The sequence below is a fragment of the Prionailurus viverrinus genome, chromosome A1, assembly GCF_022837055.1.
Source record: "Prionailurus viverrinus isolate Anna chromosome A1, UM_Priviv_1.0, whole genome shotgun sequence".
Classification (NCBI taxonomy): domain Eukaryota; kingdom Metazoa; phylum Chordata; class Mammalia; order Carnivora; family Felidae; genus Prionailurus; species Prionailurus viverrinus.
Window position 1 is genome coordinate 114,884,924 of NC_062561.1, and position 26,568 is coordinate 114,911,491.

The window sequence follows — 26,568 nt, forward strand, 5'->3', positions numbered from 1 at the left end:
ATGATGGGAAAGAAAGAATTCCCTTAATGGTTCGGTGAGACAGTGGAAAGTTGCCTACATATTGTGAGGCACTGGAATGATCCACCAAAGTCGTTGCTGATAATTTAGAGAAAGAAATGGAAAAAGTTGTCTTTGGGGACTGGTTGGAATATAGTTCACCCACCTGACATCTTACTGATTCTTCCAGTTTTAGGACAATTTTTCTCAAATAAGCAACTAAACCATTCAAATAACTTATTTGTGAGGAAAAGTAAAACACCCTTCTAAAAAAGCAAACCAAACATTAAAAAATAGAAAAACAGATTCTTAACAGATTATTAAATATAGACCTTTAACTTCTATAAATCAGCCTGTGAGCCCCTGACTGTAGGGAAAAACTTAGCCCAGATATACCATGGTGCTATTACACTATAACGAAATAACATCTTACAAAGGCCTAGGAGGAACAAAAGAGATAAAGTTTAAAGGATAAAAAAGCAAACGGGACTAAAATTCTTCCTATTCGATATGGTTCAGAATCTGCCTTAGGCAATATTAGGGACTCTATAGTTTGTCCTGGGCATGTTACCTACTTGGCTGTTGGGTACATCTTAACCTTCTAGGTATTAAGATACCTAATACCTTAAAAAATCTAGCATCTCCTCTCCCTTGCCCTAATTAAATCCTGTTATCTAGAAAAACCAAGTAACAGTCATATATACTACATTTAAAGTGTTTAGAACAGCACCTACTCATAGTAAATGCCATACTTGTTGGTTATTCTTGCTACTTTTATTGTCACTTACATTTACATTTTAATTCTCCCTAATTGGGATTAAAAGGCTTTGTCCCTATTAATGGAATCTGAAATATCAGTGAGCAGATGTAGAGAAATATTTTGGGAAATTCCTGAAATAAGAGTTGGTAGGCAAACACCTACTCATCCAGTTTAGTATGCCTTTTCCACTATGTAATGGCTGTGTGCCCAGGAAGCAATTATCAAACTTTATCTGAACACCAAAGGAAGATACACCTACATGATCAGCTGTGAAGAATTTTACATGGCTCATATGCATTCAAACATCTATTGGTTGGACCTTAATGTACATGGTAATTAAATCAAGATTAGAGGATCCATGAGGGAGGGTAATGAATAGATATGCTTTAAGCAACAGAAACATACCATAATGGAAGCCAACTAAATGGGGATAATTCCACTCAACGGACCTGATCCTCATGTCACCTACTCCTTTTTACCAGTTCTGTTGTTGATTTGAAGGCTTCTTCCTCTATAATTATTTCCTTCCCTGCACAAAAATGGAAACCTAAGTACCAACATGGTTTTCTTAGTGAAAAGACAAAGGAAACTGCATAACTGTTAGGAGTTAAGGGAGATGAAAAAATGAGAGTTGACGGCATAAAGCCCTAAAAATACAGACTGTTTCTTTGGTAATTTCTTAAGTGTTTCCAACTCTTTAAGAATAAAAGAACAAGGTCAATGAGGCATATGCCGTGCAGAGTCAGAAAACTTGCTAAGAAACCAAATCATCTTTTTCCACCTCCCCACCTTCCCAGGAACACGTCATCATCACCTGCTCTCTTGCCTTTACCCAGACCACACCCTGTCTCTTGAAACAAACTGCTTGAACTCAGCTCCACCCCTGCTTCTATTTGGCAAGAGGGGGAAAAAAGGAGGGTGGGGAAGCCTTCAGATGAACAACGATCCAATACAAATCAGTTTGGACGGCATCCATCACTAATCTTACTTCTGGAGAATTTTTACTGGATGGAATGTCAGTCAGGATATGGTTTCCCTTTCAGTCCTTCTTTCTCAAACAGGGAACATTCAAAGCCCCCACCACAATAAAGAAATTGAGTTTGCTTTATACTTTTTTCCATTTCCCAATTCATTGCTCTTCCTCCTACATGAGCTTGCTAAAGCTCACAGTCAAAATTCACATCTAAAATAAAGATGCCTCCAAGAGAAGCTCATGTAATCCCACTCCTTAAATATCACTAAGACATCTGAGATATTGTTTAGATTGTGGACTCTTACTTTGACATGCCAGCATAGGTAGATGGACAGGCAAGCACATCAGATGTCACTGTTTGGCAGCTGATAAAAGTCAGTGGTGCTATAATACTAAGCACAGAGCCACTAGATTAGTCTGTGAGGGAAGGGGATGCCTCTTCCTTCCCTTCAATAGTGGGTTAAACCCAGCTGGCACCCTCTGGAACGACGGGTAAGTCCCACCTTTATTTCTGCTACAGTTTGGGGCTTTGGTTTTGGTTTTTTGTCCAAATCAGAGGAATGTGTACAAAAATGATCTTCACATAAAAAGTGTGCAAGTAACATTATAATGTTATTATACAAATATTTAATAAGGAAGTAACCTATTCATTCCACTGAAACTGGAAGGTATTATAGAAAGGGTACAAGGCAGGATAGTTGTGTGTTAATATTTTTAGATCATCATTTTTCCTTGAAAAGGGATACTTGGCGTGATTATAACTGTGGTGATGTTCTAGAGCTTTAAAATATCCTCAATCAGTTGTTTGTGCAAGTCTGTCTGTACTATATCAGAGAGAGAGAAAAAAAAGTTAGGATTTTTTAAATAGGAGCTGCATAGTATTTTACTTATAAAATCTTTGAAATTTATTTAACACTACTTGGAATAAAATGATACTGCCAAGTAAGAGAACCTCTTATAAAATTAAACTGTTGAACAGTAACTACAAACATAAAGAAAAACTTTTCAGAGTTATCTATTTGAACATCTCTATAAAATTTTGTTGAGACATGAGTAAAATGGAACTTTTGAAAGAATATATTCTTAACTGAGCTTTGAAAAATAACAGTAATTGTTAACTATGAAGACTGATACCAAAATGTACAAGATTGGTGACATTTTAAAAATATATGTAAGGAAAAACAGGGAACTTTCTGGAAAATATCTACTGGCTATTTGTTACACAGTTCATCCCTTGCCATTTGAAATGAATCTGAATAATTTGCCTTCCTAAAAAGGAATTTAAGAACTAAATTTGGATTCAATTCTGCAATGGAATGAATAAGCCCATAACTACAAAATTACTTGCCTTCAAATAGAGTCCTTGAAAAGATCTAATTAAAGCTTTCTTTTAGATGTTTTCCTCCAACAGTGTAAAGGCCTAATACAGTTAATTACTAAAATGCACTCTGGTTGAACATGTTTGTGTTCATAAACTTGAAATTAAGGAATATATGGCTTTTTAAGTGTTCTTTCTCAACAGAATCGTTCTCTTGGCTGTTGAGTTGCATTTGTTCTTTCCTAAAACTTTTAGGTTTGTTTGTTTGTTTGAGGTTTTTTTTAATTTTTTTACTCTGACAGCATGCACGCACACATGCACGTGCATGCAGACAAGCAGGACAGGGGTAGAGAGGAGAGAGAGAGAATCCCAAGCAGGCAGGCCACGCACTATGAGTGCAGAGCCCGAAGTGGGGTTCAAACCCATAAACCATGAGATAATGACCTGACCTGAAATCAAGAGTTGGACACAACCAACTGGGCCACCCACGCACCCCTAAAACTGCTAGTTTTAATTTAATTCTAAACTATATGTACAGCCTTGGGATGAAGTTATTTGGTCTGAAATTTTTCATTAAAAATGATACATTCTTCAAGCTAGGAAATTAAACAATTTTAAGATTTCATTTCAATGATGACAGCTTGGTATCAGTTATAGTTTGATTTATCATTATCTTAGAGTTAACTTATACTATGTAAAATTAAATGTATTTTGAACTAGTCTGTGTGTAATGTCTGTATATAGTTCTGCTTATTAGATTTGCCATACTAATGGAAGAAATCAGAGGCAAATATGACCCTTCATGGTTGATTTTAGGGGCAAATGATTCATCTAAGGAAAAATGGGGTCCATTACAGGAAGTTAGAAGAATCAATGCAGAGCTAAGTAAGAGAAATGGCATCCCTCTTTTTTGATGAGGTATACACTAGTTTCATACTGCCTTACTTCCTTCTGTACATCAGCATCTTCCATTTCAAAAGAAAAAGAGAGAAGCTAAAATAATTTCAAAATTAGTCTAAAATACATATGAAATAGGTAAAAATAATAAAAAGTAAAAATCTAAATAATTAAGAGTATCAACACCAATAACTAGATTGTATAATCTAAAAATAACAAAAAAATTTATATATAGCTCTGGAATAGTCAGTAAGATATATACACACAGAAAGACACACGTACTCCTTAATTATCTTCTAGTTTGGTACTATGGTCATTTTGGAATCAAAGGGAGAAAAAGAGGCAGCACCCTGAGAGCGAGCCACAAAAAATACACTCAAAGTTGACAATAGTGAATTATACATGTTCCCTCTACTTTATGAAATTGCCAAAGAGTGAAGGAGTAAATATGGACATTCACTGTTCCTTATAAAAAAAGCATATTGTTCCCCTTGATCTAATGAGACATCATTCATCACAGATCACCAGGACATTCATTAAGTGGTGTATCAAAGAGCTGCTCATTGGTTTTCATGAGCAATGGGAAGAATTCAGACTGAAAAGGAGCAGACAAGTTAGGTATTTAACTGCTAATAACTTAAATAATTAAATTATTATTAATATAATTAATATTATTAATATAATTAATCTCTGTGGTTAATGAACTATACCCCCAAGGCAAAGGCTAATCGTAAGGCCATAAAATTATCACATTGAGCAGCATCAGAGAATTTCTTTTCATAGTCACTTGGCAAACTCAAACTTAGTGTTCCTGTATCTTGAAGCCCCTGGGCATGCTTCAAGAATCACCCAGAGGCAAACCAACATTAATGAATACTTTTTTTGTTGCTGTTGTTCTCAGGAGAAAAGTCATTTGTACAAAGACAGAGATAAAGAAAAGAAGTCTAGAAGACAGGAAAGGTCCACCTTGAGGTGACCTTGAAAGCATTTAAGCCCCCCCCAAAACAGCATATATGCTCCTAAAGATGTTAAACAGTACTGTTTTTTATGCAAATACTTTAATTGAATCATTTTCTCCTTTTGAAGGAACAATATTCTTCAAGAGGCCACTCCATCAAAGACAGGAGGACAGTATTCCCAGGATCACAACAAGGAGGGGCAGACCACGGTTGCTTCAGATTCCTTGAGATCTTCTGTGATTCCAGGCTTGCCACCCCAAATTCAGGACCCCACCCTTCGAGGAACAAATCATTATAGTAATAAATTGCCTTCATCTTCCATATACCAGCTAAGCATGTTTAACTACGAACGTCCAAAACACTTCATTCAAACCCAAAACCCATGTGGCTCCAGACTGCAACCTCCTGGACCGGAAACCTCCAGCTACTCTAGTCAGACCAAACAGTCTTCCATTATCATCCAGCCCCGCCAATGCACAGAGCAAAGATTTTCTGCCTCCTCAACAGTGAGCTCTCACATCACCATGTCTTCCTCTGCTTTCCCTGCTTCTCCCCAGCAGCATGCTGCCTCCAACCCAGGCCAAAGGGTTACAGCCACCTATAACCAGTCCCCAGCCAGCTTCCTCAGCTCCATATTACCATCACAGTCTGATTATAGTAGCAGTAAAATTCCTTCCAATGTGGACACCAAGTAAGTATATTTTTTTTTATATATGAATAGATACTGCATATACACTGAGTTTGTATCTAAGGAGTGTGGGGGAGTATGCCCTAGTTCACTATTTAGTATTTTGAAAGGCAATGAAACCTCAAGGTCTCTTTCATAATTCTCCTAAAACACCTTGAACCAGGGGGCTGGCAGTAAGAGGTCATCTGACCCATTCTCTAGTGTCCAGACTATCCTAAACCCAAATCACCTATTACCCCATACATTACTTACTTATAATTTTCTATCTTCAAAAAAAGATTTCTAATATACTCAAGAACAGTGAACTATTCTCCCAGTTCTAAGTTAAGATCATCATGCTATAAATTTAATTGCTCGCGTTCTGGGCTCAGCTGAGATGAAGAACACCTGTCTGCTATTCCTCAGATAGGATTTCCTCTCACATAAGCAGAGACTATTAAATTTCTTCTCAGTCTTTTCTTCCTATCCATTTTCCCTTCTGATCCTGAGCATCCACTTGGCTAAAAAAAAAAAAAAAAAAAAAAAAATTAATGAAAATCTGGTACTCAAATAGTGAAGTATATGAATTTCCCTTGCTATGATCAGAAGAAAGGCTTGAAGAGATAAATGACCTTAGCGTTTCCTTTGGTAATTAAAAAAAAACACTTTGTTCAAATGAGTTGAGCTGATTGTCCTGTCTAAATAAAGAGAAGAATACCTGGAGACTTATGCAAGCATGTACTACTTCCAAAGCCTAAAACTATCCTAGGAGAACCTGATATGAATAAGGACACAGTGGTTGTGCTTTTTTTAAAACATGAACTGAATACTTTGTGCTTATGCAAACCAAGAGCTATCATTTTTCCTGTCCCTTGCCTGGCTAAAACATCAGATAATTAAATCTGAGGCAACTGAAAAACTGCCAGATGGAATATGTTTTGTTGCAGGCTTATCAAAAGATTTGCTTAGATTCTTGATAATTTCTCTCACTATTCCCCAGAAGCTAATTTTTGTAGAGATTTCTATTATTGGTGAAAACTCTGGAAATTAAGTTGAATGGACTACAGCAATTCAACCTGCAAAGAATTATTTTCAACATTTTAAAAAACAAAAATGAGGAAAGTCAAGAACATTTGTTAGAATCCTACAGATACTAAGACGAACCATTTGAAATGGCTGATAGTCAACTATTTTTCACCTACAAAAATGGCATTCTCATAGGTTTGACCTAATATTGTTTTAAAGAAGACTTTAAGCCCTCTCTTTCTCTTCCCTCCAAAATTCCCATTACACTCATTAACACACAATGTAGATTTTTCTTGGTTACAATCTAGCCAAATGATCATTTTCCATCTAGCTTTCCATTATTTTTCAAATTTCCTACGTGAGCATTTTTGAATCCAAAATAACGTTTTCTGACTCTACTATTTTTCTTAGTAAAGTCTTTCAATCCTATTCCAAATATCTGCTAAGAAAAGAGAGCCATCAAATAAGTATTAGTGAACCTCAACCATGTTCCTAGCTCTGTACACAGAACTAAGAGAGAAAGGCAAAAATGGAGGATAAGAAATAAAGCATAGGAGGTCCCCAAACCAGAGATCAAAGATACAGCTTTAGCTGTTCCATTTGCAGCAACCATAGATAACTCTTTTAATCTTCCCACAGGCACTTGATACCCATTCAGTGTCCAGCTGCACGGGGTGGAAAGCTCTGGCCCTTTGAACATTTGTGCATAACTCCCTCATTGTTATGGTGGGCTTAAGTTTGCCCTGCCTTCGAAAATAATCCCTTGGATTCTGACCTAGATTGCTTTGAAAGCTTTATTTAGCTTTTCATCAGTAGGAAACCCTTAAGCAAACATTTTAGTCAGTCAATCAAACCACAGACTGGACTTTGAGGAGAACTCCAATTCTAATTAGTCCATTCAAAAAGCTTGCTGTGTGACATTCAGCAAGTGTGCCTTACCTGCCTGGTGATTCAGTTTTATGACCTACAACAAAATTAAGGATTTCGGTGATAAATGATAGAAAAAAAAAAATTCGCTTCTTGGCCTTTTGGCTAAGATCAAGTGTAATGACAGAAAAAAAAAAAAAAAAGACCTATAAAGCAGAATGCAAGAATATGAGTTTATAAATATGAGCAGATATGTCGTCTTACATTTAGGCTATGTAAACTGATAAGGGTATTCACTGAATAAAGTGACTGGGTCAAATACACATCAGTGATTCTCAGGCTCAATTTAACAGTCAAAAAACAAACTTATTTAATTCTAATTCACTTTAACAAGCATGTGACTTTTATAAAGATGGTAGACTAACATTAAAAAAATAGGCTATTATAGCTCCATATAGTTAGAAAAATAGGAGATTTTTAAGACAAAGGAATTTTACCACTTTGACATGAAAATTCAATCTTAAGGGAAAAAAAAAAAAAAACAGGATGCCTGGGTGGCTCTGTTAGTTAAGCATCCAACTCTGGGTCTCAGCTCAGGTCTTGATCTCAGGGTTGTTGAGTTCAAGCCCAGTGCTGGGCTCCATGCTGGACATGAAGCCTACTTAGAAAAAATAAAATAGGGGCGCCTGGGTGGCGCAGTCGGTTGGGCGTCCGACTTCAGCCAGGTCACGATCTCGCGGTGCGTGAGTTCGAGCCCCGCGTCAGGCTCTGGGCTGATGGCTCGGAGCCTGGAGCCTGCTTCCGATTCTGTGTCTCCCTCTCTCTCTGCCCCTCCCCCATTCATGCTCTGTCTCTCTCTGTCCCAAAAATAAATAAACATTGAAAAAAAAATTTTTTTTTTAAATAAAATAAAATAAAAAAAAAAGAAAAAAGAAAATAAAATAAAACAAAATTTGAAAACACAAACACAACTATTTATTGAAACATTTCATTTGGCTATTTACTTAACTGAACAAATCAGACTTTTAGTTTAGGATTAATATAAACAACCCCGAATGTCTGTAATGTAAGGAGGAGAAATGTGCACCATCAACTTTCAATACAGAGCATCCAGAATCAAATTAAAAACATTCACTCATTCAAGTGAATCCCCTATACCCAGCCTCTGTGTTAGTGAAAATAAACATTACAATGGTGAGTAATAAGTCATCTTTTTTTACTTGAGTATGTTTATAATCTAGAGATTACTAACCAAGTCCCCAAAGCCTGCAAGAATTAAAACTCTGGCTCCTCTTGGAAGAGATACATTTCCACTTAGCTTATAAGCCCTTGTTAATGATCCTTGAGGACATCTGAACAGGAACAGGTCAGAGAACAGACCCAGGGTGCCTCATCTTGATAACTGGAGAACGTTTATGATGATAATACTAAAATACTCACTGAAAACAGTGGCCAGTTTTCCCACATTAAACAGATATAAACGCACACTTGCAGGGCACAAAATGAATAAACTAGGTGAAATTTGAACAAACAACTGTGAAAGTGCAAGCCACCTTACAAATTTAATGCAGGAGTTCCTAAGTACTACTCCTATACTCTATCAGAATCAACAGGAGAACTCAGAGAGAAGGAAGAACATCTTTCCAGATAATTTAGATTAGAACTTCAAATACAGATGTAAACCAAACTCTTCAACTGCTACTCAAATTTGCTTTCTTTTTCCCCAAACCCCTCTTCTCATTCAGGTTACATTTCTTTCTCCTTCCTCCCCTAACCGTTCCTTTCTTTCTCTAAAAATCACTTTAGCAATGTTGAAGAAGCCACGGCTACTGTAAAAGCTATTTGTTATATAGTACCACACTTGAGTTTTGTAAAATAGGAAATTAAAAGGAACTGGAAATTAATAGGAAAGCAGAGACTATGACAACTGTACACTCCATTCAAAGCAAAAGAATATTTGCTAAGTGCCAGTGATTATACTAGAGAATGTTTAACAGCTCTGGAGAAAGGAGCCATGATTTGTGGTATTTACCTACTTCCCTGGTGTAGATACTCCCAACACCATCAATTTCAAACTATCAACATGAGATCACAGGGAACTGAGAACAGTATCTACCCACAAATCAAATTTACCAAATTCAATTACAAGACTGGAAGGGCTCACAAGCTGCCAGTAACTAGACTTACTCTCAATTCTTTATGGCAGATCTTTAAGGAAGAACATCCCTCTTACACCTAATCTAATTTGTTCCTCCTGTCACTAAATTTTAATTTGGCAAGACTTAAAAAAAAAAAAAAAAAGCTGGTAACCATTCTTATTAAATCCTTCTTGACTATTATTAGGAAATTGGTATTTTTAATAACTCTAATACTACCAGTACTAAGTGGTGGTAGATTCAACTATCTAAAAGTGACTAACAAAATGAGGTCAAGTCTATTTTAGTACCACATTGTACTTTGAAGATCTGTTTTAAAAATCTTTTTTTTCTGGGGTGCCTGGCTGGCTCAGTCAGGAGTCAGAAGAGCATATGACTCTTTTTTTTTTTTAATATGAAATTTATTGTCAAATTGGTTTCCATACAACACCCAATGCTCATACCAATAGGTGCCCTCCTCAATGCCCATCACACACTTTCCCCTCCCTTCCACCCCCATCAACCCTCAGCTTATTCTCAGTTTTTAAGAGTCTCTTATGGTTTGCCTCCCTCCCTCTCTAACTTTTTTTTTCCTCTTCCCCTCCCCCATGGTCTTCTATTAAGTTTTTCAGGATCCACCTAAGAGTGAAAACATATGGTATCTGTCTTTCTCTGTATGACTTATTTCACTTAGCATAACACTCTCCAGTTCCATCCACATTGCTACAAAAGGTCATATTTTATTCTTTCTCATTGCCAAGTAGTATTCCATTGTGTATATAAATTCTTGATCCTAAGTTCGAGCCCCACATTGGGTATAGAGGTTACCGAAATAAATGAAGACTTCAATAAAAACTTTTCTCTTTTTAAAGCTATCAACAACCCTCAGTTGGCCAACCTCTAAGTGCTACACCATCCCAAAATGCAAATGCTAATAAACCCACACCAAGGACTCCTGACCATGAAATACAAGGATCAAAAGAAGCTCTGATTCAAGATTTGGAGAGAAAGCTAAAATGCAAGGACAGCCTTCTTCATAATGGAAATCAAGTAAGCAAAATGTCTATTTTCTATAAAAAGCCAATTAAACTATAAAATATTTCTGCCTTTCTGTCTCACAAATCTTTGTCCATATAATCCACAAGGGATAGGATTATCTAAAAAAAGAGAATATTTGGATACAATACCAAATATTCTGCATGAAATCACCTCTTGGTTTTCAGTAGTAAAAGAAGGATGCAAAAGAAGAATGTAAAACAATATAAAAACAAAAGAATGAAGCAAAAAAAATTTTTGAAGATTTTCCACTTTAAGCATTACTCTCACATAAAATATGTCTGATGACCAAATAAACAATAGGAGATATTGTCAGTCACCTTGATTTCTTCATGTACCTTGGTGTATATGACTGGACAAATAGCCATGATATTTATGAGAGAACTCTTACTGTACCCACTGTATTAGTCACTTACCTTTGAAACAGTACTGTATGTCTTCAATCCAAACACATATAACATATCAGATGGACTGCTTTCAAGCCAGAAATTAAACAAAATATTCAGTGTTCATTTAATAAAAGTTATTTCTCAATGTGAGGATATACAGTGCTATATTCAAAGATGGAGTCAATGGGAACATGCAAAACAAAAAACATGAAGAATTTCCCTTCACTTGGGAGAGCCTTACTTAAGGGGGATTATGCCTGCCTTTCCTAAGAGCAAGAGGAAAACAGAAGTGAATATTACAGATGTGAAAGTGACACTAGAACAGAAGGGAAACGTTTTGAATGAAAAAAAGTTTTAAAACATAGTATTTATCTCTAATTCAATAGACAGAACTATACTTCTTTGGTAGCATTCTTGGTGGTTTTAAGGTAAAGGTGCACAAACAACTTTTATTAAATCTCGTTACTTTCTCCTTAATGATTGATTTCTTCAAAGCGGCTAACATATGAGGAGAAGATGGCTCGCAGATTGCTAGGACCACAGAATGCAGCTGCTGTATTTCAAGCTCAAAATGACAGTGAGGCACAAGATTCACCACAGGTAAATTAAAATAATCTTTACCTAACTGGAGTATTTTTCTTTTGAGTGATTTTTAAATGTTTGTTTTTCCAAATGCTGATAAGTATCATTTGAAGCAAAAGTCAATCACTTCCATGCTCCATTAGATATAAAAAGGAGAGGCCACGATGGGCCAAAATGTATAGAGAGAAATTTAAATTTTTACTCCACTTTCTGGTGTTCTAATATCTGCATATGAAATGTCACAAAGTCAAAACACCAGAAGGTTAACACTGTCACTCTGCATGTGGACATTTAGGGGTCCATTACACCTAGAATTCTTTTTCCAATGTCCACATGGATAATTTATGAATTATAAATCTTTAACAGAAGTTAAAACTCTAAGCCAAAGTAATTATAACCTTTTCTCATAATAAGCTCCTAATCATTTCAATGTTTTAAAATACAATTGTGGAACTAATGAAATATCCAATTCCCTTTGTTTCTGTATTCAAAAATGCTTATTAAAAACAAAACAAACAACAACAACAAAAAGCCTGGAGTAATGGCTCAGACATTAACAAAAGGATCCTTTCCACAAATGTATAAACCTTATAGAGGGCATAAAGTGAATATCCCATATGCTTATCAACTTCATTCTAACACGTAAATGTAACCCTAAAGAGAAATATTCAGTTGGAGAGACAGAACGGTTACTCCTGTCTTCCTTCTGTAGTTACCTCTCATCTCTTCCCAAAAAGTTCACAAGAAACTAGATACCAAAGGGATGAAAGAGGGTACCCAAGACTCCACTATCCTAAGTACAGGAAACTGAAAATAGGATTTTTGTTTGTTAAATGCAACAAGACCTACTAAAAAGGATGGAGTAGGATCTAACAGTGCAAGTAACTAGAAACTGAAAATAGAACTTAAACCTCTTTTTGGCTAATGAACAGTTCATATATTCATTCATTCAATTAATTTACATGGAGCACCTACTCTGGACTGGTACAGATTACAGCAAGAATAGGATGCAAACCTACCTCTATTAGTAGAAATTACTCAAAACAATGTTATATTGATGGCTTACCTTATAAATTCAGTGTATGATTTCAAGGGCAAGAATGTATTATTTTTCTCATTCATTCTTTAAAAACATTAAAATGAAGGTAACAGTACCAAGAAAAGAGATAGCAGCAAAACATATGAAATCTGAAAAGATAAATCTTAGATTTTTGTGTATACTTCAAACATTCCAATAAAAAATGTTATCAAATTATATAAAACTGAAATATTACACCTCTTAATATGAATATATACATATTCAAATCATTACTATATGAAAAAGCAAACAATTTAATTTGGATATTTTGGGTTTAATTAAATTATTTTCACTTTTTACCAAAAAAACTAGTTGATCTGATAAGTGAATTGTTCTTTTGACATTCTGTGTAGAGAACCTTAAGACTAGCCAAAAAAAGTTAGAGTTGTAAGAATTTTATTTTAAAATGACCAAATACATTAAACATATTCATCACAAAATAAGTAATGTATACTCAGATTATAGGTGTTTTTCAGATATTTGGATAGGGAGAGATTTTTCACTTGTCTCCCCTGCTGTGCCAAGCACAGTGAAATACACAAAATAAGCTTTAAGTATTTGATCAATTAATTAGGATTTCCATCAATCTCTGGTTTTATTCTCAAATGGAAATAATTTTCTGGTACTCAGATATAAATCCTAAAAGATGTTTGCTTAAATTAAATAAACTTTTATTAACCAGGAAGTAATTAATGTTGTTTTTCAAACCTTCTCAGAGCTCTACACGTAGCTTCCATGGTGTCCATCATGATTTTGTGCCATGGCTAAAAAGAGAAGCATTTTCCAGTCTAATATGTGTTTACTGCTGTTGGTGCACTTTTGAGCAGTGGGCATAATACCTTGTATCTACTGCCAACACAAGTGACTTCATGTCTATTCCTGTTTTACTAAAGGACAATCTGTACCATGTGTTCCCATTTCAAATACACCAGGGAAACACATCTCCCTTTGTTGTAAAGTAGTCATATGAAAAATGAACTACCATGAATTCAACGTCTAGCTAATGTTCATGTACCATACCTGTTAAATAGTCCTATTAATTCAGGGGATTACTTGCTAGAGTATTAGAAAGTTAGTGCACTATACGGTAAGTACTTAATACAGTTAACCCATGAACAATGCAGGAGTTAGGGGTGCCGACCCCGCCACACACAATTCAAATCCACTTGTACCTTCTAACTCTCCAACAATTTAACTACTAAAAACTTACTTTTGACCAGAAGCCTTACTGATAAGTAGATTAACATAGATTTTGTACACTATATGTATTATATACTACACTCTTACAATAAGCTAGAAAAAAAATGCGAGAAAATACATTTAAAGTACTGTAGTATGTTTTATCTTAAAAAAAAAAAAAAAACAGGGGCGCCTGGGTGGCGCAGTCAGTTAAGCATCCGACTTCAGCCAGGTCACGATCTCGCGGTCCGTGAGTTCGAGCCCCGCGTCAGGCTCTGGGCTGATGGCTCAGAGCCTGGAGCCTGTTTCCGCTTCTGTGTCTCCCTCTCTCTCTGCCCCTCCCCCGTTCATGCTCTGTCTCTCTCTGTCCCAAAATAAATAAACGTTGAAAAAAAAAAAAAAAAGCAATAATAAAAAAAAAAAAAAAAAAAAAAACATATACAGGGGCTCCTGGGTGGCTCAGTCAGTTAAGCATCTGACTTCGGCTGGGGTCATGATCTCATGGTTCGGGAGTTCTAGCCCTGCTTCGGGCTCTGTGCTGACAGCTTGGAGCCTGAAGCCTGCTTTGGATTCTGTGTCTCCCTCTTTCTCTCTGCCCCTCCCCTGCTCATGCTCTGTCTCTCTCTCTCAAAAATGAATAAACATTAAAAAAAAATTTTTTAAACCCACATATAAGTGAACCTGTGCAGTTCAAACCTGTGTATTTCAAGGATCAACTGTATATGGAATTAACCATGAAGGCACAAATACAGCCAACAAAGAAATGTTCATTTCAGCTATGACTACTTAATTCTGCTTCATTTCAAGCTAGTAACCACATATTAACATTCTCACCTTGTTTTAATTTCAAACAGCACAACTCAGAACACGCACGACTGCAAGTTCCTACATCACAAGTAAGGTACAAAATCTATTTTACTACCAAAGATATATTCAGCTTAAAACTGTATTATTTATAAAGACTTCAAGCCTGCTACATACCTTTTATAAAAAACAATGTGACTTTTCTAATGTCCGAGAGGATGATCAAAATTTTTATCTGTTAGGGGTGCCTGGGTGGCTCAATCAGTTAAGGTCATGATCCCACAGTTTCATAAGTTCGACCCTTGCACTGGGCTCTGCATTGGCAGCACTGAGCCTGCTTAGGATTCTCTCTCTCCATGTCTGCCCCACCCCCACTCACGCAGTCTCTGTCTCTCAAAATAAACGTAAAAAAATTTCTTTTATCTGTTAATTGTCAGTACTATCTCAGAAGAAGTTTTTAATATGTTTTGGTCAAATAAGCCAGGACCACATGTCCACGTTAAGCAAATATCTCATGACAAACAAAACCCAACTCTAATTCCCAAATCATTGCATATGATAAGAATTGTCCATGGGGTACTCTCCATTTTAATAGATCAGTTTCTTCATCAATTTGTAGCATTGTATAAAAGAAATAAAGATGTATATTTTGTACCAGATCTTCCTAAATTGCTACCATTTCTAACAGTCTTCAAATATGCCTCTCTCTATTGTTATTACACTGACACATTAAATAGCATAGACTCTGAGGGTTCCAATATGATAGCTAAACTATATTTGTGCAAAAGGAAGAACAATGACAACTTTCCTGTATAGTGATTATTAAAATATTTTTGTAGAAGCAGATCATCCTCAAGGGGAGATGTGAATGATCAGGATGCAATCCAGGAGAAATTTTACCCACCTCGTTTCATTCAAGTGCCAGAGAACATGTCAATTGAAGAAGGAAGATTCTGCAGAATGGACTTCAAAGTAAGAGTGTAAAAATATTGGAGGAAAAATAGCAACAAGATACTGTTTTGAAAAGTGTCCTCTTCCTCTTCATAATCTGTTACACACTGCAACAAGCAACAAGTATAGTGGATAAGAACAAAACTTCTGGAACCAAGCTTACCTGGGTTTGAATCCTGGCTTTGCCACTTTCCAGCTATGTAACCTAAGTCACTGAACCTTCCTGTGCTTTTGTCTCATCTGTATGGCAGAGTAACAAATGTACCTCATAAGGCTGTTATGAGAATTAACTGAGTAAATAGACATAATGTACTCACAATAGTACCTACCCCCTAATAAATACATAAGTGAAGCTATCAAACCAATAAGATTTCTAAAGCAGTATTCTCCATTAAGAAATTCAAGCCAACCTGCTCACCTGGCATAGAAGAGATCTTCATGCTAGAAGTGATCTTTAGAAAGACCTACATTTTTATTGTTCTCATTTTGGAGACCTTTTTCCTATAAAATGTTTTTCTGGATTCCTTGTGAACGAAAGTCCATGTATGGATTTAATTGTTAAGGTTTATAAGAAAACACGTAAACTGGAATTTAAACACCAGAATTACAGCTCAAGAGCGTTCTACTTTGGTAAAGTCATCCATTAGATCAGCAAGCATCACACATATGTCCCTCTGAGACTTCAACTGCAGTCACATTATCAAAAAAAACCCGTATCACTTCATATTTCTTGGGGAGACCTAGATAACGTAAGTTAATGTTCTAAATATAGTAACTGAGACATCTTACAGGGCCTCATGGTGCATACGAAAGAGCTAGATGTAGTTTGATGTAGTCTGAAAAGACGACATTGATTTCGAGAGTTTAATTTCTACTGTTTTGTTAAACATTGTTGAAAGCAAACACCTTTTTAAGCTCTTGCTTTGCACTGTCAATCACAAACCCACCCAGATACTAGAATTGTTAAAAGTTGTAAATGGACAAATAGGTACCAGTGATGATATAATTTAAAATTCTGTCATCTCCTTCTTGTGTCTTCCTTTTCAGGTCAGCGGACTGCCAGCTCCTGATGTGTCATGGTATCTGAATGGAAGACCAGTTCAATCAGATGACTTGCACAAAATGATTGTGTCTGAAAAGGGTTTTCATTCACTCATCTTTGAAGTGGTCAGAGCTTCAGATGCAGGGGCCTATGCATGTGTTGCCAAGAACAGAGCAGGAGAAGCCACCTTTACTGTGCAGCTGGATGTCCTGGGTAAGCCATCAGAGGGATCTTCAAGAGTTCCTTAAAATCCAGCAGTATTAAAAAAAAAAAAAGCAAGTGTTAAAAAGGAAAATCCCACAGGACTTCATATTTAAGGTCAATGTCTACACAACCCAGGAGAATGCCAATTTTTATCTAAAAGTCACAGGGTGGGAGAGGGGGCACACAGCATTTTTGAGAGAAACTCAGGGAAACTTCAACAAGAGACCTCTAACCAAAGCTTTTCACAAAAGGAAATAAAGAAATAGTGCAATTTTAGACAAACCAAATGAGGCAGTACAGTTGACTCTCAATTCAACATAGGTTTGAGCAGTGCATGTCCATTTACATGCAGATTTTTAATAACACAGTATTGTCACCTGCTTATGATTTTTTAAATAACATTTTCTTTTCTCTAATTTACTTCATCATAAGAATACAGTATATAATACATATAACACAGAAAATATGTGTTAATAGACTGTTCATATTATCAGTAAAGCTTCCAGTTAAGAGTAGGCTATTAGGAGTTAAGTTTTTCAGGAGTCAAAAGTTATGTGCAGACTTTCAACTGCATGGCGGCGGGGTGGAGGGGTGCCCCAATGCCCTGCACTGTTCAAGAGTCAACTATATAAGCATTTCTAGATGTAACCATTTCTAGATGTAACTAAAGGATATTATAGTGAAAAACTTCAGTCTAATCACTTCTCTGATCTATCGTCTAAATTAATCTGATTGTTATTTTTCCAGCATTGCCATGATCACACATTACTTAAAACTGAGATATAGGGGCGCCTGGGTGGCGCAGTCGGTTAAGCGTCCGACTTCAGCCAGGTCACGATCTCGCGGTCCGTGAGTTCGAGCCCCGCGTCAGGCTCTGGGCTGATGGCTCAGAGCCTGGAGCCTGTTTCCGATTCTGTGTCTCCCTCTCTCTCTGCCCCTCCCCCATTCATGCTCTGTCTCTCTCTGTCCCAAAAATAAATAAACGTTAAAAAAAAAAAAACTGAGATATAAATGTTAACTTTTAGCCTCAGATGATGTTGTTTAATAGAAAACTAGTCTCTATTTATAACAAAAACACACCTACTTGCTTTCGAAAACAGGTATGGCTAAACTGTCTCAAATTTGTCTTCAGTAAGGCAGTTTCTTATAAAACTTATATACTACTTAAAAATATTACAATTTAAGTGGTTTAAATATATATTACATTTGTAATGGTTTAAGCCATGGCATACTGCAGAAAAGATACTTTGACATAATTTACTGCTGATTACATAAAATCCTGATCAAGTTAAAGGATGAACAATATCCTTGATTTTGTGTTCTATTCAAATCAGTGAAAAACCCTTTAAGATTATTCTATGATATAATAATGGGCCTCAGTCTAAGGGAAAACCGAGTAATCTGGGAATCAAAAAAAATCCAATTCAAGTGATTAAGCTTTGAGCAAATCCTTTTTGTGCGAATAGCTCCAGAAATATTATTAATGCTAGAGTTGAAAGAGGCCTTGGCAGGCATCTGTCCAATTTCATTTCTCCTTCAGAAAAGCTAGGGTTACAGTATTCTGATACCATTTCCTCTTTTCCTTCAGGTAATTAAAGAAATGATGTAATAATTACTGACACTTATATACTATTTTACAGTTTACAAAATGCTGCTTCATTCATTATCTCAGCTGATCCTCACAGTAATTTTGTGTGGTAGGCAGAGCAGTCACTATACCTGTAATTATTTTACAATAGATAAAACTGAGCCTCAGAGAAACTAAACAAATCTTTCCCATTTGGCATGGCTGGTGGGGCAAATAGAGAATTTGAACATAGGCTGTCTAGTCTTGCCACCATTCATGCTGCCTCCTTATAGAAGAGACATAAATGAGAATATAACTTAAATTCTTTGATGAAACATGATTGTAAATTCAATGCAACATTACTATTTTAGAAGTCTAAATGGTATAATAATGCAAAATAGTACTCTATGTTGTTTAAAATAATGCTAAAACATAAGCTTTCAATCTTGTGTTTTTTAAAACTTTTGTATCAACATACAAATTTCATAATACCTTGGCTTATTTTCTTTTTATAATATTTCAAATACCTGAATTTTTTATTAATATGTAGCAAAAGAACATAGAAGAGCACCAATGTTTATCTACAAACCACAAAGCAAAAAAGTTTTTGAGGGAGACTCAGTGAAGCTAGAATGCCAAATCTCAGCTGTACCTCCACCAAAGATTTTCTGGAAAAGAAATAATGAAATGGTACAATTCAACACTGATCGAATAAGGTAGGATAAGTATTTTTAGACATAACTCTAGTTTATTGGGATGAATCCAGTTGTACTTGAAATGCATTATAAATGGCATGCATTTGTAATCTCACTTTGTCTGGTTTTTAAAACATGCAGAGAAATGTAATAAACCTCATTACACCAGATTCCACTAACCAAAAACATAAGGCATAAAGTAGGCCAGGACTTACCTTTTTACTAACAATAAAGAAAGATGGCTCAAGGAAATGATGACACAAACAAAATTAAGTGGGGGGGAGGTTAAATTTAATAAAACCAATGCTACATGGCACTGACTAGGTACAGCTCAGAATTTCCAAATACTTCATTTTCTTACAGTCTGGCACTCTAGGTCACAGACAGCATAAATAAACTTTCACAGGAAAATCAATTCTTATACTTTAATTTTTTATTATTGTTTCTTTCCAGTTTATATCATGATAACTCTGGTAGAGTCACTTTACTGATAAAAGACGTAAACAAGAAAGATGCTGGGTGGTATACTGTGTCTGCAGTTAATGAAGCTGGAGTGACCACATGTAACACAAGATTAGATGTTACAGGTATGTCACCCTATCAACCCAAGTGTTATAAAGGACTTAATCAGAAAGATTTAGTAAGAAACACAATCTCAGCATAATATAAAAATGTCTGGTATAAAATATGAGAGATTTTCCCCCAACAGTTCTGATTTTTTTTTCTTGTCCTGTCTGATATTGAATACCTAGAGCAACCCATTTGTTTAGAACATGTTTTCTGAATCAACTTCTATTTTGATCTATTTCAGTCCATCAAAGGCAAACTCTTCCGGCTCCTAAGCAGTTACGTGTTCGACCAACTTTCAGCAAATATTTAGCACTTAACGGTAAAGGTTTGGATGTGAAACAAGCTTTTAACCCTGAAGGAGAATTTCAGCGTCTGGCAGCTCAATCTGGACTCTATGAAAGTGAAGAACTTTAATGAGGTTACCAACATTTGGAAATACAACAACTACACTATTAGTAATATATTCAATTAAAATTTAAAATAAATCCATAGCTGTATTAACAGATTATGGCTTTAATTAGGTAATATAACTAATATATATTTATAATATTTATCCTTTGACTCTTACACATTCTATCTTCTCTGGTTTGCGAAGCCTAAGGAAAATCTGGGCATATGGGTTTGTAATTGTAGAAGACTACCTTAAAATGTGAGATTTTAACATTTAAGTCATATACATTTAACAATTACAGATTATGAATTAATATCAACTTTTTAAGCACATCTAATGCTTGTAATAAGGTTTACTGGTTCTGCTTTCTAAATACTGTTTTACCCGTTTTCTCTTAGAGGAATACTAACATGGTATAGATTATCTGAGTGTTCCAAAGCTTAATGTCAAAAGAGAATAAAATTTCAAATATTCAAAATAGACTTGTCTTCTCTTCACAAAAGTCTAGATCTTTGTAACTTTTGGTGTTTATATATTATACAACATCAAGTAAAACCTAAGAATAACAATTTCCAGAAAAGCAACAATAGTGTGTTCTATAACTGTATCTTAATGAAGCTCATTTACGGCTCAGTCAATTCCTCCTGAAATTCAGCTAGGCATTCCATGGTTTGCCATTTCATAAGGAAACAACCACAGTAACTTAAATCCTGACAGACTCGCTCCTGAAATTGTTATTTTGCTTTAACCAAATAAATCCGTTAAGTCTTCAAGACCTCTGAGTCTACCGAGTTCAATGGAACAAGAATAGTCTGCAGATTCAACTGCTTAATTCTTTTACTTCATGTAAATTTCAATACCTGTATTTGAGGAGGGGGGGGGAGGGATCCTCCTACATTTAAACTTCAGATAAGCTATTACATTAGAAAACATAATTTTGTGAGCATCTCAGAGTCTAAGTACAGGAATGGGAAAATCCTTTTATTATACTGTCCTTAAGCTAGGACACTAGCCCTTTCTTCTCAGGCCTCCTATCCACTGGCCACGGCCTTTTGCTAGGCCTCTCCTGTTTATTATTGGTAGTCTTTGACCCTTGTTGCTGTGTGGCCTCGTTTTGCTTTTCATCTGCACATAAAATAGCGTTTATCAACATCACTCTACATCTCTTTCAGAGAAATAACAAAAGAAGCTTTATTTTTTATTTCCAAAAACAGCTTGATGGTTTTCTTTGCTGGCTGCCCTAGGGCCTTTCTACTGAATTTATTTTCCTTTTTTCCAACATGAGACTCCCTCTTGTCTCATATCCTGGCGGGTTTTCGGATGCCTTAATTTACAGCCAAATTTCTTTGGTCTTTTCTATAGCTGGTTTACAGACCTTCCCATCTTTGCAAAGCTTCAGTGCCAGATGTGAGTCTGGGCTCCCGAGGACTCCTGTTAGGCCTACTCTCCCTCATGACTTCAGAGCTGGATTTTGTTTAAATCTATTTCATCATTTTCTTTAGCCATATTGGGTGGGAAGAAGGGTGGGAGCTACTTCTAGCTGCAGCTCTCGGTTCATGAGAACCGGTGTCTGCAGGCAGCAGGGGCAGCGTGGGCACCTGGTCAGGCACTCGGGCTCTGGCGTCCTGCACACCTGACCCCGCCACCTGTGGACTTCGGTAAGTCACTGACCCTCTCAGCGCCTCTGCTTTACCAGACCTAAAATGAGGATAAAACACCTACCTTTCAGGAAGGGGGGATGTGAAGACTAAACAAGCCAATAAATGTAAAAGGTGTTCAAGAAACAGTAGCCCGTTACAATTAATTACTACGACTTTTACCACCAACCCCAGGCCCGAAGCCAGATTTGGCCTAGAAGCCGGCCCCTCCGCCAGAGATAAAGCGCCGCAATTCCTAACCCCGCCTCAGCCTGCCGCTTTCCAGAGCGTCCTCGGTGCGCACGCGCGCTTGTCACTCGTAGAAAGGCTTGCGCAGGTGGAGAAGCGGGAGGGTTTGCGCAGGCGCAGGAGCTAGGTGGCGCGTGTCGAAAAGTTACGCGCAGGCGCGGCAGACCTGGGAGGTCAAACGGGTGTCGTTTTCCAGGTCGGCCATGGCTGAGGCGTCACGGTGGCACCGAGGCGGTGAGGGGTGACCCTAGGAAGTGGTGGAGCAGGGCCGATTTGGCAATTACACATACCCTAATAGTAACTATGTAGCGCCATATCTATTCATGTCAGAGATAGGACTTCCAGCACGTGTAGCCCTCACAGCCTCCCCTTGAGACGGGGTGGACAGGGGTCCCATTTCACAGACGGAAACTGAAGCCTTGAGGGGAGGTGGCACCCGCCCTTTGCCCGAGGCTCGAGCTGGGAGCTGTTACTTGCTGTACAAATACCGTCGCTAGGCCCTTCTCCAAAGTCCTTTATTGGTCTGAGGAGTCGTGACCTCGGTAGAACCCCAGGCCAAGTCCTTTACCCCTCCAGCGGAATCCAACCTTCCCAGGAAGCAATATAGACGGTAGAGAAAACGATTGTGAAGATGAGGAATTTTTTTCTTTTTTTCTTTCTTTCTTTATTATTTATTTATTTATTTGTATTTTGCTTTTTCACTTTCAGACGGGACTATTGAGAAAACGTCCATGTTATAAAATTCATTAGTGTACAGTCATAAAGTGACTGCCCGCTCACCCCCATGGGAATGTTGTAATTATTCCTCCTTCATGAAAGTGAGAATAAAAAAAATAACCAGAAGCAATTGGAGCTTGCCTTCACACAGTGTATCAGAATAAAAGTGGAAAACACAGTTCCATCATGGTTACTTATATACATTATAAATTACATAATAATGTAAAGAAAAAATTTGTTTTATGTCTCACAGGGGCTCCGAAACCTAAGCTGCATTACAGAAAGGAAGTAGAAATTAGAACCACACTTCAGGAGTTGTCACTCTACTTTATTTTTTTAATAAACCTATGTATATGTAAGTACAGATGTAGATGAAGACACTGAACTAAGAAGTTATGTGGAGGTGAAAAGTAAAACATATGTACTTTATAAACCATAGACTTTCAGACTAAGACTTCTAAAAAAAGTATTGATGTATTTTAGACCTGTCTTAAATTCCTTTAGATGTACACTATTTCCATCTCTTAAAGGGCAAAGCTTTAAGTCGCAGACATAATGAAAAGCTTTCATTGTCAGCATTGATTGAGTTATTACTTTTAGTTGTCAGTTCTTTCTTGAGTACAGTTATTCCCTTGAGTTGGCAATTGTCACATGATGTCTTTTAGAACCATGTTGATACATTATCTCAGTTTCATAGGTCAAACTACAAATGAGGCCAAAGAAGTTAGTCTTGTCTGCTTTGCTCTTTTCCCTGGCCTATTGCACAGCTGTGTGATAGTAAAATTGCAAAACAGTAAAGTATGCTGGTGCCCAATCACAGAAGGTATAGAACAATGCAAATCTTTTTTTTTTTAATTTTTTTTAACGTTTTTTTTTATTTATTTTTGAGACAGAGAGAGACAGAGCATGAACGGGGGAGGGACAGAGAGAGAGGGAGACACAGAATCAGAAGCAGGCTCCAGGTTCTGAGCCATCAGCCCAGAGCCCGACGCGGGGCTCGATTTCACGGACCGTGAGATCGTGACCTGAGCTGAAGTCAGACACTCAACCGACTGAGCCACCCAAGTGCCCCAATGCAAATCTTTAATAAGGAGACTAGGAAAACATATCAACCTGCATTTCACCTGTCTGTGGGTCAAGAGCATTGACTGAATCAGTATTAAGGAGTATTTTATCCTTTGAGTGCCCAACAAATAGTAGGTGTAAGCTCAATGGCCAGACGTATCACAAGTTGACATGGCCTACACATTGGCAATTATATATCCGTTAACTCCTTGGTATAGTTGGAGTGAATGTGGGTCAAATCTTGATTGAAAAGACAACTCCAGCTTAGACTGGTTTTTAAATGCTTATTACAACATTTAGGGAACAGAAAAATATAAAAGATCATAATTCCATTATTCACAGACATAAAAAAAAACTTTTTATAATTAGGAAGAATTGAAAGCAACTTAAATCTTCATCAACAGAGGATTTGTTTAACATTTTGGTATATACAGTGAAATAATATGGAACATTAAAGCATGGCATAAACTCATGTGCCACGAAGTAATGTTGAAGATAGATACTTGTAAGAACTGAAAGGTTTCTAGCAAAAAAAAAAAAAAAAGACACAGTTAGTCTATACCCTTCTCTAAAACCTACCCACGTACTCCTAGAGAGAGAATGAATATTAGTTAATAGTTTTAAAAATTCTTATCTTGTGCCAAAACATGGTTTAAGTGCTCCACATGCATTATCTCACTTCTCATAACAAAACTATCAGGTATTATCCTTATGATGGGACTCAAATCATCTGTTTGATTTCAAAGTCCATAGCTTTAACTATTTACCATTATATTGTTTACTGTAAAAATAGAGAAAAAGCTAACTGGCAGAAGACTATGCATAATGCGATCTCATTTTTGTGAAAATAAACTTATTTTCTTTATAAATGTGTAGGCATACAGAAAAATCTCAAGAATATGTGCTAAACCTAACTCTAGCAGTGAGATGACAAGAAACTTCTTCCTGTTTTGTATATTTCTATTTTCATTTTTTAAATTACTTTTATAATTAGTCAAGAAAAAATTTGGATTTTCAAAACAAGATTGGGAACAAAATCTAACTTTTAATCCTGAATAACTGACTTTTTAAAGATAAATTTGTAAACAAAAATTCTTCTCCTTAGTGACTTTTGGCATGGTAAACCCACATATGTATTACTTAAACAAAGTTATGTCATCTCTATTTTTGGACACTTCTGTGCCTGGTGATGAAAGAACCAACTTTAAGTCTATTCGCAGCATAACTGATTTTTGGAAGGTAAGCTATCATGTGACTGAGAATGAAGTAGCTTATGGTATTGCATAAACAAACTCTTGGCACAAGTAATAGGCACTGGAGACATATTTGTTGAAGGAATGAGTAAAAATGAATATCATTTATTTAAACTTTTAGAATCAACCAATTAGTAAGTGTATATTGAGAACCTATGCTCTCAGGTAATAGAGTTTTTATAACTTTTTAAAAAGTTATACTTTTTTTAACACTATCTTTGCATTTGGAAAAACATTATGTGGGGTTAGGATCCACATCAAACTGTAGTTGTGTATAGTGAAAATTATTCTTAAAAAATCCTTAAATGGGGGCGCCTGGCTGGCTCAGTCAGAAGAGCAAGTGTCTCTTGATCTTGGAGTTATAGGCTCGAGCCCCACTTTGGGTGTAGAGATTACTGAAAAAAATAAACTTTAAAAAAAATCCTTTCATGGCCTGTAAAGTGAGATATATATAATTTTGGTATGCAGCCCTATACTGTGTGTATTACAGTAATGTACAGTATATAATCAAATAAATAGTACATATGTAAAATATAACTTTATAGTGTTTTTAACTATGTGAGAGAATCATTCCATCAACATTGGAACAGACTTGCTTTTTACATTACATTTAACTTAGCAAGATGCTCACATTAAGAGAACAGAAGTTTCAGGTATCCCAAGTCGCAAACATTGGGGCACATAAAGAAGAGATAGGAATGTTTTCTAGAGGTGATGACAATTCAGTTGAGTTTTAAAGGATGAGTAACAAAAAAAAAATGATAAGTAACAGGGCATTCTAGGAAGAATAAACAGTACGTGCTGTAAGTAATTCTACATATGGCACTTTGTTTGGCATTATAGGCATGTAGAAGATGAGATGGAAAGGGCAAACTATAAACTGAACAAGAGGTGAAATCATGAATGTCATGCTAGGAATCTAAAACCTATGAAAGAGACAAGGTCACTTCCTGAGAGGGAGAGGGGAAGTGTGAGATGAGGGCAGATGATTAGAGGTCATTGGTATAGACCAGGTGAAATATGCAAGAAAGAGGAAATTTCCCCCAAGACTAGAAGTGGAGATCACCCTGCTTCTTTTTTATTGTACTGTCTTGAAGTATGCATGGCCAGTGGCAAAGAAAACAAAGGCAGAAAAGAAAAAACTGAACCCTGGGTTTGGGATCTCTTAGAAGGGCAGAGCCAAGAGTAGCAGTTGCCACCTTAGTGGGGAAGGGGAGTTAGTGAGGAAGGGGAACACAGACAACTCTGAAGGCAAGTCCTGAATTAGGGCCATGACAACCATGAATACATGGCTATGGGCATTGATACTCTTAGGGGACAACTGTTGGTGTACCTCTCATATAAGAAAGGGTAAAAGGTTGTGGAATTAAAGGAGTTAGTATTTCTAAAGAACTAGAGCATTGCCTACTACCTAAGGGCTCAGTAAATATTAACCATCTTCATTATCCTCCTCGACATCATCATTTCCATTCATGTTAATGGTGGCTTGGTCAATAATTTTCATACTCATACACTAACTGACTCATGCTTTTAAGGTAAT

At 36.5% G+C, this 26,568-nt stretch overlaps 3 protein-coding genes across 12 annotated transcripts in view; 2 read left to right on the forward strand and 1 right to left on the reverse strand.

The window, feature by feature from the left end:
• Window positions 1-22,021, reverse strand: part of KLHL3 (kelch like family member 3) — a 283,806-nt gene extending 261,785 nt beyond the window's left edge. For 3 of the 7 annotated variants that reach the window (XM_047851129.1, XM_047851128.1, XM_047851119.1), the window contains exons 1-3: window positions 21,830-22,021; window positions 16,631-16,923; window positions 15,592-15,745 (exon numbers count right to left, since the gene is read on the reverse strand). In XM_047851129.1, coding sequence (XP_047707085.1) covers window positions 15,592-15,601 — 10 coding nt within the window. In that variant the 5' untranslated portion in view covers window positions 15,602-15,745; window positions 16,631-16,923; window positions 21,830-22,021. Of the gene's footprint in view, window positions 1-11,071; window positions 11,895-15,591; window positions 15,880-16,056; window positions 16,924-21,829 lie in introns of those variants that run through there. The other 4 variants (XM_047851120.1, XM_047851125.1, XM_047851121.1 and 1 more) reach the window with 4 other exon arrangements.
• On the forward strand, window positions 5,225-20,130 carry MYOT (myotilin). The gene is made up of 9 exons (XM_047851166.1): window positions 5,225-5,595; window positions 10,472-10,649; window positions 11,540-11,644; window positions 14,738-14,784; window positions 15,527-15,659; window positions 16,686-16,893; window positions 19,002-19,167; window positions 19,600-19,733; window positions 19,958-20,130. Exons 1-9 carry the CDS (start codon window positions 5,240-5,242, stop codon window positions 20,128-20,130), a joined length of 1,500 nt encoding a protein of 499 aa, XP_047707122.1. The 5' UTR covers window positions 5,225-5,239.
• Window positions 22,022-22,178: 157 nt separating the features above from the next.
• Window positions 22,179-26,568, forward strand: part of PKD2L2 (polycystin 2 like 2, transient receptor potential cation channel) — a 42,142-nt gene continuing 37,752 nt past the window's right edge. For 2 of the 4 annotated variants that reach the window (XM_047850644.1, XM_047850656.1), the window contains exons 1-3: window positions 22,179-22,227; window positions 22,964-23,065; window positions 24,881-25,014. In XM_047850644.1, the coding sequence (XP_047706600.1) occupies window positions 22,197-22,227; window positions 22,964-23,065; window positions 24,881-25,014 (267 nt within the window). In that variant the 5' untranslated portion in view covers window positions 22,179-22,196. Of the gene's footprint in view, window positions 22,228-22,896; window positions 23,066-24,651; window positions 25,015-26,568 lie in introns of those variants that run through there. The other 2 variants (XM_047850636.1, XM_047850650.1) reach the window with 2 other exon arrangements.

Excerpts from the sequence above, each read along its gene's own strand:
- MYOT (XM_047851166.1), top strand. The coding sequence starts at position 5,240 with ATGTTTAACTACGAACGTCCAAAACACTTCATTCAAACCCAAAACCCA. Across the intron at positions 15,660-16,685 it reads TCTGCAGAATGGACTTCAAA|GTCAGCGGACTGCCAGCTCC; the intron begins GTAAGAGTGTAA and ends CTTCCTTTTCAG. Across the intron at positions 19,734-19,957 it reads CACAAGATTAGATGTTACAG|TCCATCAAAGGCAAACTCTT; the intron begins GTATGTCACCCT and ends GATCTATTTCAG.